A 14,596-nucleotide genomic window follows, 5' to 3' on the forward strand; every position below is an offset into this window, starting at 1 on the left:
TGTTTCGAACATTTAATGTACACTAGGAGGGTCTATACAGACCAATTAATGTGCAACACATTAGTGCACTTTAGAAATCACACTCCCTGTAGGCTGGTGAGTTTGCATCTGTTCACCAGCTCAAGGGACAAAACAGTCAGCTATGTGGAAACCCTGTTTCAGCTTTCTGCACAGGGTCTTTTACTCTTCTGTCACACAAACGCAAGGAACACAGAGAAGTAACAAAAGTGACAGTCCTTAACTGGACTGATACTGCTCTGGCCCCAGCAGCTCAAGGGTCACAGCTGTTCCTTAGCCTCTGGGGAACTGCAACACCCTACCTGCCCTGTTGCAGCCTTCTGTTGCTTCTTCTGGCCCTCCCTTATGTCTTCCAGCTGGAAATCAGAGCCAGCTGTTAGCTACTTCTTAGCTGGATCAGCTGGTACCCAACACCTACCTGGTGGGCTTCTCCATAAGTCAGGGCTTACTGCTCCCTGGCTCTGCAGGCTTTAAAGGGGTAAACTGCCCTGCTACACCGCCATGGTCTGTATTACTGCTCCATGTAGACAAGCCCTTAGAGACAAGTAACCATTTCCAGTGTTTATTGGATAAACACCAATATTTCTTTTTCATTTCGTTTTATCTGTGTGTATTGCTTAAACAAAAAATCAGAAGCCTAATAGTCTAAACACAGTTCACCAAAGGAATAATTTGACTAATTAGGGTTAAAAATACCTACATCACCCTTCTAACAAAGTTATGCCCGCTACAGTTTAAATGAACAAAACAGTTTCACACTTTGTCACTGATAACATATTGTCAATTTTCTATAATATTTTTTATAATACAAGTTGCCTTATTTTTCCTATACCGTATTCTCCTTCACTCCATTCTCCCTTCCTAAAACAGATCATGCTGTATCTTTTTCTACATTGTTTTCAATGTTATCTCCTCTTTTTTCTTTCTTCCTTCAACTGCTATATCCCTTTCGTCCTGTGTTCTCTATCTCATCCCCCTTTATTTATCTTTATCCCATTTCTCTCCCAATAATCTCTTTCAATAAACCCTATGTCTCTTATTTAAATGTATTCCACTACTTTCTTTCTACCCCACTTGCACATACCTTCACTACCATTATCTCACTCACAGGTTTTGAAACATTTACCAGACACGAAACTGTCAAAGGATTAATTTACTAACCAAAGACCAACACAAAAGATTTCCCGCCACATAAACAGCATGTCCAGGAAAACACTCTGGTGAGAGGCCAACCTATCTCTCCCTCACCCCTCACAACTTCCCCAAAGGAATGCTGGGATTCCAACCTAAGTGCTGTCCCTGAACTGTTCAGGGGCTCCATCCTTCACAGCCTCCCTCTAGTACAGAAGGGAAAATTCCATTTGTAATAGAAGAGATAAATTACATTTGTAATTATGATCTGTGAACCAGTGTATAAATTTAGGACCAAATACTTGCCTCAGGATCCACCCAGAGTATAGGCCCATGGCAGCGGGTGTGTGTGTCAAAGAGATATTTGCAGAAAGATCAATAGTAGAAAATGACCTTTATATAGGGTATGTCTATGGTCACAGGGGTCGGCAACCTTTCAGAAGCGGTGTGCCGAGTCTTCATTTATTCACTTTAATTTAAGATTTCGTGTGCCGGTAATACATTTTAATGTTTTTTTAGAAGGTCTCTCTCTATAAGTCTATATATTATATAACTAAACTATTGTTGTATTGTAAAATAAACAAGGTTTTCAAAAATTTTAAGAAGCTTCATTTAAAATTAAATTAAAATGTTTATCTTATGCCGCCGGCCCGCTGCCGGCCTGGGGTTCTGTTCACATAGGCCAGCAGTGGGCTGAGCGGGGCCTGCGGCCGGGACCCCAGCTGGCAAGGCTCTGGCAGCCAGAATTGCAGACCAGCAGTGGGCTGTGCGAGGCCGGTGGCCAGGACCCCAGACCAGCAGTGCCCACTCAGGGGTTCCATCCGCTGGCTCCTGCCAGCCGGGATCCTGGCTGCTGGAACCTCTCAGCCCGCTGCCGATCTGGGGTCCCGGCCCTCCCCACATACAGTGGGTACCTACCTTCTCCCTGGTTCTGGCCCATTCGCTTCCTCTCTCTGCACTGAGCTAAGGGTGGGAGTGGACTGAGCACAGGGCTGGGGGTGAAGGGTCTGGCCAGAAACTAGAATGAGGGATGGGGCTCAGGGTTGGGGCAGGAGGTTTGGGTGTGGGGCACTGCAGCTCCCATTTGGTGTGAAGGGTGCAGGTGGGAATGTGTGTGGGGGGAGGGGTGTGCAGGAGCTCCCATTTGGTGCTCAGGGTGGGGATGTGGGGGATGCAAGAATCAGGGCAGAGGGCTGGGGGCATGTGAGGGGGTGCAGGTGTCATGGCGGGGGGGGGGGCTGGGTATGTGTGGGGGTACCAGAGTCAGGGCTGGGATTGGGGGGGGGGGGGGAGTGAAGGAGTCAAGCAGAGGGCTGGGTGCGTATGAGGGGGATAATGGGCTCAGGGCAGAGGGCTGTGTGTGTGTGGGGGGGGTGGGGGGTCAGGGCAGAGCTCCCCCTCACTCCTGAGGCCCCCCAGCCGTCTCACCCACTCAGGGCCCCGCGGCGCACCGCACGAGCACAACTAGCGCCCCGCGGCAAGAGAGTCCCCTCTGGCTGTGTCTGGAGGAGACGCTCTGGGCGGCGCATGACCCCGCAGTATGCAAGCTCCTCGTCCCAGGGCTCTCTGGCCACCACCAATTCCCGCTTGCCCGCATCTGCTACGTGCTCAGCGCCGCCAGGCCGTGGGGTTCTCTGCTCCTACCAGCTCACGAACAGCAGGTCATCCATGGCCGTGGCCGGGTGCCTCCTCCCGGGGATGCTCAGCTGCCGGCGCTGTTGCTGCTGCCGGCCTCTCCTGCCTCCATTTCCTGCCACTGAAAGTAAGGACCGGGTCCCATAGTGAACCCGCTCCCCCGGCACACTGCCAATCCACCATGGCCAGCTATACCAAGGCGGCCCAGGTGAGCGGGCCCCTCCGTGCCCCCGGGTAGGGCTCCTCGCCGGGTGAGGGGCCGCAGGAGCCCACAGCAGACTGCTGAGGCGGCTCCTCTCTCGGGGAGCGCTGGCTCTGCCCCTCACTGGCTGTGTGTCCTTGGGACTCCGGCAGGCAGCAGTGTGCCATTAAAAATTGGCTTGTGTGCCATCTTTGGCACATGTGCCATAGGTTGCCAACCCCTGGTATACACACTACCTACACCAATGGCAAGGATTCTCCCTTTGGCGTAGGTAATCCACCTCCCCAGGAGGCAGTAGCTAGGCCCAGTGGAAGAATTCTGCCACTGACCTAGAGCTGTCTACACAGGGGCTAGGTCAGTATAGCTATGTCTCTCAGGAGCGGTTGGGAAGGTGCAGAATTTAGATGTGCATTAACAATAAGGTTTCTAGCCCTATGGTTCTTCTGTCTTCAGATCGCTTCAGTGCATTTGTTGCTGCCCCTGACTTTCCAAAAAACAGCAGAGTGAAATCAACCACTCTAATCAGTTTCATTTCTGCTATTCATAACTTTGGGACCAGCAAGGACAGGACAAGAACCATGTCATTTTACTATGCAGATTCTGTTTTTGAAAACTACACAAAATCAAGCTTTGGGGAAGAAGGATTAAAAAAAAAAAAAAAGGAATCTGGCAGCGAAATCTTCTAGAAATAGAGCAGCCAGAGCAACCTCAAGACAGTAGGTTCAGGGACTACAGAGAAGAGAAATTGTTAGATACTAAAGATTAGCAGATAGTCAGCACAATGGTAGGAAACCTAGCACCTTTTCCCAACAGATAATTGGACAGCAGGCTCACTCATCAAGGCATTATCATTGTTGCTGCTCCTCATACACCTCCTTCATACTGGACTGGCTGTACACTTGTTCTGACTGAACAAATAACTAGTAAATAAAACTGACTAATTCAATACAATGTAAACTGAGCTCAAGTTAAAATAGGGTAATGCTTCATGGAGAGTGCTTGAGATTCAAGCTCAGTTGTTGTTATTCTGATTGTGGTAATGCCTAGGATTACCAGTCACAGACCAAGCCCTGGTCTACGCTATGAAATCATGTCGGTATAAAATCCACAACCCTAAGCAACGCAGTTATACGGCCTGAACTCCCTGTGTAGATACCACTATGTCAACAGGATGGCTTCTCCCATCTACATAGCTACCGCCTCTCGGGGTAGAAGCTCTCCCATTGGCACTAAGTGCTCCAGCTCTGCCCCTACAGTGCTTTAAGTGTAGACAAGGTCCAAGACTCCATAGTGCCAGGCACCATAAAAACACAATTAAAAAACAACCAAACTGTCCCTGCCCCACAGAGCTCAAGTATGTGGCCTCCTCTGTAGATAATAGGGAGCAAATAAATATTTTCTCTTAAAAGAACATACAAGCATTTTACAAAATGGATTTAAAATTAAAAGAAGTGGGTGGGCGAGGTTCTGTGGTCTGCAATGTGCAGGTCAGATTAACTGATCTTGATGGTCCTTTTTGGTGATAAAAATCTATGAGTCTAAAAAGAGTCTGGCTCATATTCCCCTATGCACAAATACAGGTGATAACCAGAACTTAAAGGGCTTCAGGGGCTCAATTAGTTACCAGAGATACTTGACCAAGTCCCATATATTTATGGGAGGCAATTCCTTCACTGGGAAGGAGTTTTAAGGCAATATTTAGCCTTGGAATGGAAGATGTAGCTATGTGTATTTCAACAAGCCATGTATCATCTTACTTTTTGAAATCTCATTCATTCATACTATCCTAATGGCTCTGCTAAACATATTGTCATACATATCTAATATTTTCTACTTTCAGTTAATTAATGCCTGCAAGCAAAATGAGTCTATAACTGATGTCTCAGTTACTATTACAAAAAAATCTACGCACAGCTTTGGGGCAGCCCTTCAAACTAAAAGACAGAGAGGGGACCCTCCAGCCAGCCCTGGGGAATCCTTCAAAGCAACATCTCCTGTTCCAGAGGCCTGCAGAGGGGAGGAGGCCATGTGGCAAGCAGAGAGTCTGGTGATTTTACCTGCTAGAGGAGAAGAGAGAGGATTCATTCAAACTCTGGAGCAGGCACGGAACACGGCCCCGGGTGTACCAGCCGCTGGAATTATCACTAATGATTTATGTCTGGAGGACTGAAAATGTGGCCAGCAGCACATCACCAGCCTGCGTGGAGAAAAGGCTCCTGTCCTGCTCCAAGGAGCTAATTTTAAAAAACGCCATTCACCACGATCCCCCCTTTGTAACTAATCCCACCCCACTGGGATCCCCATGACCCTCCACACCTCCCTCCTCTAACTTCCCTCCAATTTGCAGCTTATTCCCTGCCACTCAATGCCCCCTTTCTTCTCAGGCCAGACGGGCCACAAGACCCTCCTCGTCTCCCCTAGGACCAGGTCACCCCCCACCCTTTCCCCAAGCCCGTCACAGGCAGGCTGAGCCCCTCGGCGGGCTAAAGCCCCTGCGGCCCAACGAGGGGTGGGCCCCTTCCCGGGACGGAGCGGTAACTCCCGCCCCTTGGTGAGGGGTGCAGGCCCCGGCCCCCACTATGGCGCTGAGGCCCTCGCCCGCATGGGGCTCGGCGGGGCAGACTCCCCGCAGCGCCCCAGCACTCACCCGCTCGCGGCCCGGCTCGCAGCCCGCGCTCCTCACTGCCTCGCCGCCGCCATGTTAGGAGCTGGTGCGGCACAGACTGCGTCAGTGGAGGGCGGGAGCAGGAACGCCAGCGGCGGCGTTGGGTGGACGGTGACCGGACGGGGCACCGGCGGGGTGGGTGCAACGGTCGCGGTAAACCCCGACCCGGCTGTGCTGAGGCGGCCAAATCGGCCGCTCGGAGCCCACAGTGGTTAGGGGGGCCGCTCCCCGCCTCCTTCCGCCGTCAGAGAGGCTCCGCCCCCTCATCCACTCCGCTCGGCTGGGCCGCCTGCCTGGGCGTGAGCGCGGACCTGAGCCCCGGGCCCCGAGCGAGTCGAGGGCCTCAGACCTCCCCTCTGCGCCAGAGCTCGTGTGCCCCTTGGGCCTCCAGTATCTAAACTAGAGAAAAGGCTAATGACACTCAGATACTACGTAATGGGCACAAAATAAGGAATAATTACATGCACACATACTAGCCAGAGATGTAAGCAGGCAAGGGACTGGAAATAAGCCTCACAGTTGCAGTGTACCCCCCAGTCCAGCTTCCTCCTCCTGGAGTGGTGGATGGCCATCTTGGCCAGCACCAGGAGGTGGTTGCCAAGGAGGTTTTGCAACTTAGTGCAACTGCAGATGGGATGTGTGTAGATCAGGAGGTGCAGAGAAAAGTGCAGCCAGAACCTCAGTAAGACATTCTGGGGGAGCTGGAAGAGAGGTTGCAACCTGATGTACTCTACACAGATGTGTGCCAAGGTCTCCCTCTCCACAAAAGGGACAAGTGTTGCGGGAGTTTTTGAACGGCACAAGGTACGCGCCCAGAGGAGCTGTCAACTAATATCCCCAGCAGGCTTTGAAACCAGATTGGAATACAGACTAGCACAAGAAGGTCCTCACCCTGCTCAGGTGGCAGCAGGTCCACTTGGTGTTAGGGCAGGACACAAGGGTGAGGAAGTGGATGGTATGAAGTACAAGCAGTATAGATGTTCTCTGGGCACAGGCACCAACTTTTGTTGGCACCGGTGGGTGCTCGTGCCCCCCACCCCTGGCCCTGGCCCTGGCCCTGGCCCTGGCCCAACTCCGCCCCCTCACTGCCCCTATTGGATCCCTCCCCAAATCCCTGCTCTGGCCCCGCCTCTTCTCCAAGTGTGCTGCATTCCTCCTCTCCCCCCTCCCAGGCTTGCCATGCAAAACAGCTGGGATGGGGGAGAAGCAGGATGAGGGAGCCCACTCAGGAGGGGGAGGTGGAGTGAAGGCAGAGGAGAGCTGGGGCAGGGAGCTGCCAGTGGGTGCTCCAGCCCTGGAGCACCCACAGAGTTGGCACCTATGTCTCTGGGCATGGTTTGGAGGTAGACCAGCTGGATGTGCAGCCATCTCTAATCGGCTAGGCCTAAGGCAGAAGATTGCAGGAGGAGAAAGGACTGTCTCATGATTAAGGCAGTTGAATGCTGCCTTCAACTGGATTCTATCCCTGCCTGTGCCACAGAGCCATAGGTGATGCTGGACAAATCACTTAAACCAAACTTTTCATAGGAAGTCACTCATGTTCCTCCTTTTCTGGGTTTCCAATTTGATACCCTCAGACCTGCTTTGTAGAAGAGCAGAGCACTCACAGCTGCAACTGGAGTCAGTGGGAGCTGGCCTTTGAACTTATAAAGTACTTTATATAACATTTTTACCGTTTTAACCAGAGTGGCTAGTCAAAGTTTGGGGCCCTATGGGCTATCCCAGTTAGGAGGAAAAATTGGGTGCTATTGCTTCAGGCACTGATTAAAATGGTGTCTTTGTATTTAATAGAAGGCAGTGTGGCCAGACCTGACCCATAACAATATATGCCAACCTATAATAATACTAAGTATTCTGAAAAATCAGCTCCTGGGTGTCTCAGATTAGATTTGTGAAGCAGCTCAGATACTAGCGTGATAAGCATAATCAAAAAGTTCATGTGGAAACTAATAATTCTGACTTCCAAGCAGGGTTTAAATAGTATGTAGTAAATTAGGCCTGGACCACACATTGAGCAATGAAGATAGAACAAAATATTGAATAGCTCACTCCTGATGAAGTGAGCACCATCTTTCCTGTGCACTGAATGAGGGAAAGAGGTAGAAAAAATGATATAATATATTAAAGACTGTATTATAATGCATATTTGTAAGGGGCCTGAATTCAGATTGCTCTGGCAACCTTAATTATTTCCTAACTATTTAGTGTTTGTCTTTGCAACCTAAATAATGTAATTTTAATGTATCTGCAGAGGCATGCACAAGGGGGGGCACAGGCCCCCCCAATAATCAACAGGGGTACAGAACTCCTCTGGCTCCAGGGCTGTGGCAGGAAGACTGAGCTCCTCCTATCCTGGGGCCACAGCAGGAGCTGACAGCTCCTCTGGCCCCAGGGCTGTGGTGGGGGCACAGAATGTGCTCCTCCAAAAGCAGTGAAATTTAAATTCATGCACATGCCCGTGTGTGTGTGTAAAACAACAGATATAATGACTTAGTACATCATGATTACAACATATGTACAAGTTAAACACACTGCAGCCACATTTTGCTCTATGAGGATAAATGCAAAGTCCAAAGCTAAATGCTGAATAGAAAAGTATTTTGGGGAAAGAAAAACAAAAAAGGCGTGATCATTTTTATTGGAAAGTCTATTTCTTCTGTGTTCGCTGACTTTCACTGAGGTGGGTCATAGGACATCCAAACTCTGCTCAGCTGAAGACACAATGTGCCCAAAATTTGCCCAGTAGAAGGAGTACTACAGGAAGGATTGACACTGTATCACACAGCTGTGGAGAGATCAGGATTTGACGAGCTGAAGAAGCCAAAGCGCTGGTAGTTTCTCAGGAGCCTAACAAGGACTGCACGTAATTTGCATAAAACTGAATGGATTGCAGCCACTTTCTTCCCCAGTAAAGAGGAGCACGCCATGGGAACTACAACTCTCCCAGCATGCAATGCGCCCAGTAGACACAGAGTCTATCTCAGTTAATAATCTGCCTGTTTCCAAGAGGAGACACTACTGATCCCAGCATGCAATGCTCCCAATTGGTCTGTGCGGCCCCTGTCTGGAGCAATGCATACTGGGAAGTGTAGTCCGCCCTGTTCGAGGCGGGCCTCGCGGTTCCCTGGGCGGCGGGGCACTAGGACTGCAGAGCGGGGTGCGGGTGCCAGACGGGTTCCAATGCTGGAGGCCCCCCACAAGCGGAAGCCTGGGGGCTGAGGCGATGATCTTGTGCCATGCGGAGCCGAAGAGCCTGGGAGCGCCGCGGTGAGTGGCCGGTAGCAGCCGCGTGGTTTTGCGCCTCCCTTCAGCTGTGCGCTGGCCAGGGGGCTGGGTCCCTCCAGCCCCGGGGGGGAGCTGGTAACGGGGGGCACTGAAGCGCCGGCAGACATTTCAGGAGGGCACCAGAGTAAACTCCCCTCCGTTGGCAGGAGGGGGGTGATTGCACCCACATGGGCACCCGCCTGCCCCCACGAGCATCAATCAGCATGGCAGGGAGAGGGCCATCATACTCTCATGCCAGTTTTCGAAGATGCATAACAGCTAAATCTGGATGTGTTTTCATGGGGACAAAAGGGACCTCTCCCTGACCTTCGGAGTATCCCCCTTTCAGATTTTAAAATCCTGTTGCAAACCATGCAGAGGTTGAAGTGCTTTAAAATTATATACAGAATGTATAAAATGGGAAATGTTAGGCCACCCAAATATAGGGCTAATTACTGTTCTCTCTATAGTACTTGGTATATAGTCCTATACATAGATTCATAGCTCTTAAGGCCAGATGGGACCTTTACATCTTAGAATTGCTGTATGAATACTAGCCAGCGTATTGAATTGCACAGGGCAACGAACTTCATGAAGTTAGCAAACAGAAGGAAAAAAAAGTTAGGTTATATTTTACCAACCTTGATGCTGCCTTGGCTGTGATGCAACTCAATAAAAGTAAGACAATTAGGCGATGGGTGAAATCCACCCTATTGTATGTCTCCAATCTCAAAACAATAATGCGTTGCTAAAAATGGTTTTCTGACTGTGCCTTATTAGTATGTAGTTATTGAAGGACATATAAAGTTCATCCTTAACTGAGAACTTTGAGGTTCTCATTGGTTTATGAGCCAACTTGAAATGCTTAATATGTTAGTTTAATCTGTTTGGGGATAATTTAAAGGAGTTTCTTGTCCTTTCAGTAAATCTTTTGTACAATACATAGAAAACTATGAAATAAGCCGGTTCTTTGAATAGGTTTTTGTGCTTTTGTTTTGACCAGTATATTTTTAAAGCTTATGGCAAAATAAATTTTACTCTGTACTCATTTTCTTTCACTTCTCTTTGTAAAGCGTCACAATTGGAATTAATGTTGTCTTATGGGATTTTTAAGAGCTTTGGGATAAATCATCTGCTTTAGTTAAAAGCCTACAGGAGGGAAAAAGTTTGTTGGAAACTGTGCAGCTCCACCAGGCAGAGGTCCCAAGCCCTAGTCCTTGGGATGGAGGAATTTGTGGGCCTGCAGAGGAGCTGGGGGCATGGATGTTACGAGTGCCACGGGGAAATCCAGTGGTACACAAAACACCTCCACAGAAGGTCATCATCTCCTTTAACTCTCTTCTATGGGGCTAGCTGTCTTGCAGCATAGCTTGTTAGCACATGTGGCAGAGCCTGTGCTCACCTCTACCCTGATCCTAAGAAGGGTCAGGAAGTGTGGGAGTTATTACTGAAACTAAGTAATTTTCTTATCAGCTGAACTGAGGGAAATACTTAGTTTACAGTTATGTATTACTGGTAACACAGATAAAGAAATATTTTAAAAATTATTTTTAACCTGACAATGTCCCTTTTAAAAGTGTGTGTGTGATGCTTTCTTAATTGTGTTGTAAAATTAGGCTAGGAAAATATCTGCTCCAGTGTTAGTTGGCCAGCAAGATAGTGGGGTTGTCCTAATTTTGATCTGTGCTCTCATTCTCTCTGAATAAAGAATAAATAATAATTTTCTGTTTCTTTAGTTAGTTTACTTTATGTAGTTTAACAGCTCTGTGTAAACTCAGTCTCATCTTTTCTGCTGAAAACCTGCCTCTCCTGAAAAGTGAATCAGTTTCCCCTTTTGATTATCTGATTTTGTATTTCCCTCCCTACACACGCACACATGAACAAGGGAGAGAAAAACATTTTTTAAAAACTGGGAAAATGTGATTGTAAAATCACAAAAATTGGCAAGGGACGCGGGGACCAGTGTAGTACTTAGAATGTTTTTAACTTATTTGTTGAAAATTACTAGATTTCCAATTTACAATGTCTCTTTATCAAGTATTGGTCTGCATTTTAGCTTATTTCAGTACCAGTAATAAAAGTCCTATGTTAAGAGGTCATAACTGGTGTAAAAAGGCTTGCATCTCAAGGAAATGAGCAAGTGTGTTGCCTTGCTTCTACAAGGAAAAATTCAACTATACTGGAGTTACTTTTTATGGACAAGGTTATGTAAAAATAATCACAGAACTCTTTATAATACAGAGGTAGATCAGAATGAATGCTTTATAGAGATCAGTACAGGGCAGAATGGATAGAAGAGAGAAAAGTATTTTATAAAACTGGAGTGGAAAGGAAATTAGGGTTATAAAATACTTAAAATAGTCTACAACTTGATAGGGAAATTCCTATGCCTTCTGTTTTTTTGTTTGTTTGTTTTTGTTCACATTCATTTTGTACAGAATACTTTACCTTGTGTTTAAATGGAACATAAATCATGACAGTTTAATTTTCTTTGTTTCCTTGTGTGTGCACCAGCATCAGTGATGTCAGCATGAATGTGTGCAACACTGAGAAAAGCATGTAATGGCTTTTGGAGGTTTATTTGGGCTTTTTTTTTTTTTTTAATTTTATTAGTTAAAGGTGAACTACAAAAATGAAAATTGCAACTACTCCCACTCGCCCCTGGAGTAAGTTCAGTACCATGTATGAACTGTTCAAAATAATCTATGAGTTTTCTTCCTTCTGTAGGGCTGCTGTGTATTGCTGTCTTGAGTTTGGTGTGATGCCCAGTATATGCTATGCTGGTGAAGTCACACCTGCACCTAAAGAGCACTGAAGTCTGTTGATGAGAACAAGGTAAATCCTGTCCTTGGTTTCCAGCACTTCAGGAGTTTACATGTTGGAGTTTTTCAGTGAGGAAGAAGCCGGTGCTCTGACTAATTGGCATTCCATGACTGCTAGATGGTGTGCATCCCCACAGATATGTAGCCTATAGAATTATTAGAGCTTTCAAGGGCTAGCTATTCTGAAGCTATTCTGGTCTGGCTATAACTCTTAAACAACTAATTGGTTTGGTCACAATGCTCTGAGCTATTGTATCTGCTTTGTGCTTTCTGTAGTTTTTACTTTTAACATTTCAAAAAATGTAAGTTTGAATTGTTCTTGTATCTCTAAATCTGAAAATATATCAAGTGTATTTTATTGTTTTAAATTTAACTGAATATTTTAATGTCCTGTATGGGAAGGAGAGGAGGGCATTCACAGGAAGAATTTGGGCCTTAGTGTAAGTCTGGTGTATTCTGAAGAGAAATTAACTCAAAAGTTTAAAAGGAAGTAGTTTTAATTTTTAGCTCCTAATTATTAACTTACCTAACTGTCTTAAATCAATACTATTACAGATACATTAGAATTCATTTATACCTCTTCCCAGAGGGTCTATAAAAGATGCAAGAAAAACAAGTGTGTGTGTCTCAAAATGCCTCATCTTCTTGCTAATAGTGGCTTTGTTTATTATGAAAAGTGAAAGAGGAAAACATTTTTCTGGACATCTTAAAAGTAGCTTGTGAAGGTGACAAAAATGCTTTGTGTGAGGCATATTTACGCATTTGCACTGAGACGCTGCCAGTTTCGAACTCTGAGTAGTGACACGTTGCTGAGCCAGTTAACTAGCTGCACAACTGAAGATCAGGTCTTTGATCTTGTTGGAAAGAACAAAGCCAAACTATCTGAAAAACACGTTGGAAGTGCAATTAGTCTACTGTGGAAATTTCAAAAGGAAAAGTCCCATCTGTTGAGGAATATCGACTATGTAAAAAACCATTCCCAGTTTCTTACTCTTCGCATTTTAGCTGAAAACAAGATAGAATTTATGGATAATGATCTCTTGGTGGATACGCTGTACAATGTATTGAGGTAAGCAATATAATATTAAATTCCATATAACCAATTTTAAATGAGCCCTGTAAATTGTTTGTAAACATAATCTTAAACATTTTATTGTTTAAATAATAATCTTAAACAATTAAATAATGTTGGCTTAGAAGGTAACTTTTTTATCAACTTTTCTTCTTCTTCCCTATTCAGAGTCAGTGACTTTTATAGCCTTCTTCCAAAACTCATGACTGTACTCTTGGCTGTCATGCAAATTGGTCTCTTTAAGGTCCATTAATATTCAGTCCATGTAACAAGTCTTTGGCATGCCCTTTGATTGTCTTGTCTTCCATCCACAATAATTGCAAGGAACATCCTGCCAATATAACTCTTGGATCTCAACTGAACAATGTAGCCTAGCCTCCCTCAATTTGTCTTCAGTTAGGGAAAACCACATTTTTGCCATCTTCTCTCATTTTAGTAATCACAGATGTAACACTACTAGGTACAAAATTCTCAGTCACAAATGTGTTTTGTTTTGGTTTTTTTTTTTCAAGTTGATGGTGTCCCTTGAACTATACTTTTACATTTGATAACCTTAATGGAGATAACTGTGAATTTGATTTTTCCAGTGAGCAACATATGTATGTTTTAAAAATGAACAAACCTGAATATTTTTGTATTATTTTGAAATGTATTAGGCTAAGCTTCTTTTATTTAATTTCTTTTATATAAACATATCCTTCCAGCCTTGTGATTAAAGCACAAGGCTGGAAGTAAAGAGATCTGGGTTTTATCCTGTCCTAGCTTTGCCACACAGACTGTGAGACTTTGGACAAGTCACTTAATGTTTCTGTGTCTCAGTTTCCCCATGTGTAAAATGGGAATACTTATCTACATCACAGGGGTGTTATGATGCTTAATCAATTAACATTTGTAATGTGCTGTTAGACCTTTGGATGGAAGGTGCCATAGACATGCAAATTATTACTGGATATAACTCTCTTACTAGAGTCTGTGTAGCTCTTTTAAAGCAAATGTTAAAAGAGTTATGCAGCTTTGCCTGGTTTGTCTTGTCGTTAATCATTATGCAGGTTCACTGTTGAGGCCCATGATTCTCTGGTAGAAGAGCTGGTCATGGAAGCATGGAGAAGATTAGAAAGGCAAGTATTATACTATTCTACCTTCAGAGAGATGTAAATTACAAGCATATTCAGCTTGAGTTAATATCTAGTAAGCACCCTGTGAAAGAACTTTTATAGAGTTTTAGACATTATCTAAGTATTTTTATATAATTAATTTAAACCTCAACTATCTTTTTGGAATGTCTCCTCTTTAGAACTGGTTTTGTTTTTTTAACATAATCAAGCTTTGAATATTGATGGAGTTTTGAATTGCAGGTGGCCAATGGAGGTGCTCAGATACTAAACAATAGAGGCTGTTGTATCTAGAAAAATGAGTGCAGATTTAAGATTATATTTAGATGTGTGAACACATACACCACCGACAAAGGAAATTCAAAGTTAGCATACATACGGCTTTATATTGATAGATGAAGCAGGGTTATGCTTGTTGTCCTGCTCTTTAATGGCAGATATACCCCTCTCCTCTTCCTCATCTTAATTTCAGAAAAGACTTTTAGTATAGAACCCTAGTATTTTTCCTTCTTTGCATTTGTGTTTATTTTGAAATTGCACTTTTTGTTCCTTAGTCCCTGGCTGAATGCAGGGGCTGGCATCACTCTCTTCTGTTGTCACCAACAGGACAGAATAGCCTGTCCTAGCCTACTAGCTAAGACACACAGACAGGGTAGTGAAAAGCCTATATTGCAT

At 45.4% G+C, this 14,596-nt stretch overlaps 2 protein-coding genes across 8 annotated transcripts in view; one reads left to right on the plus strand and one right to left on the minus strand.

Annotated features, from left to right (window-relative positions):
• The window catches only part of PPIG (peptidylprolyl isomerase G), a 38,235-nt gene extending 31,583 nt beyond the window's left edge, over window positions 1–6,652 (minus strand). Inside the window, exon 1 of one of the 4 annotated variants that reach the window (XM_039494593.1) lies at window positions 6,543–6,652. The gene's annotated coding sequence lies outside the window, so the exon portion shown is untranslated. Of the gene's footprint in view, window positions 1–5,633; window positions 6,004–6,124; window positions 6,142–6,542 lie in introns of those variants that run through there. The other 3 variants (XM_039494595.1, XM_039494592.1, XM_039494591.1) reach the window with 3 other exon arrangements.
• Window positions 6,653–6,925: 273 nt separating this feature from the next.
• FASTKD1 (FAST kinase domains 1) overlaps window positions 6,926–14,596 on the plus strand; it is a 32,309-nt gene continuing 24,638 nt past the window's right edge. Inside the window, exons 1-4 of one of the 4 annotated variants that reach the window (XM_039495910.1) lie at window positions 6,926–7,139; window positions 11,643–11,750; window positions 12,293–12,806; window positions 13,859–13,927. In XM_039495910.1, the coding sequence (XP_039351844.1) occupies window positions 12,472–12,806; window positions 13,859–13,927 (404 nt within the window). In that variant the 5' untranslated portion in view covers window positions 6,926–7,139; window positions 11,643–11,750; window positions 12,293–12,471. Of the gene's footprint in view, window positions 7,140–8,216; window positions 8,919–11,642; window positions 11,751–12,292; window positions 12,807–13,858; window positions 13,928–14,596 lie in introns of those variants that run through there. The other 3 variants (XM_039495909.1, XM_039495911.1, XM_039495912.1) reach the window with 3 other exon arrangements.

The sequence above is a fragment of the Mauremys reevesii genome, linkage group 11 (genome assembly GCF_016161935.1).
Source record: "Mauremys reevesii isolate NIE-2019 linkage group 11, ASM1616193v1, whole genome shotgun sequence".
Classification (NCBI taxonomy): Eukaryota; Metazoa; Chordata; order Testudines; family Geoemydidae; genus Mauremys; species Mauremys reevesii.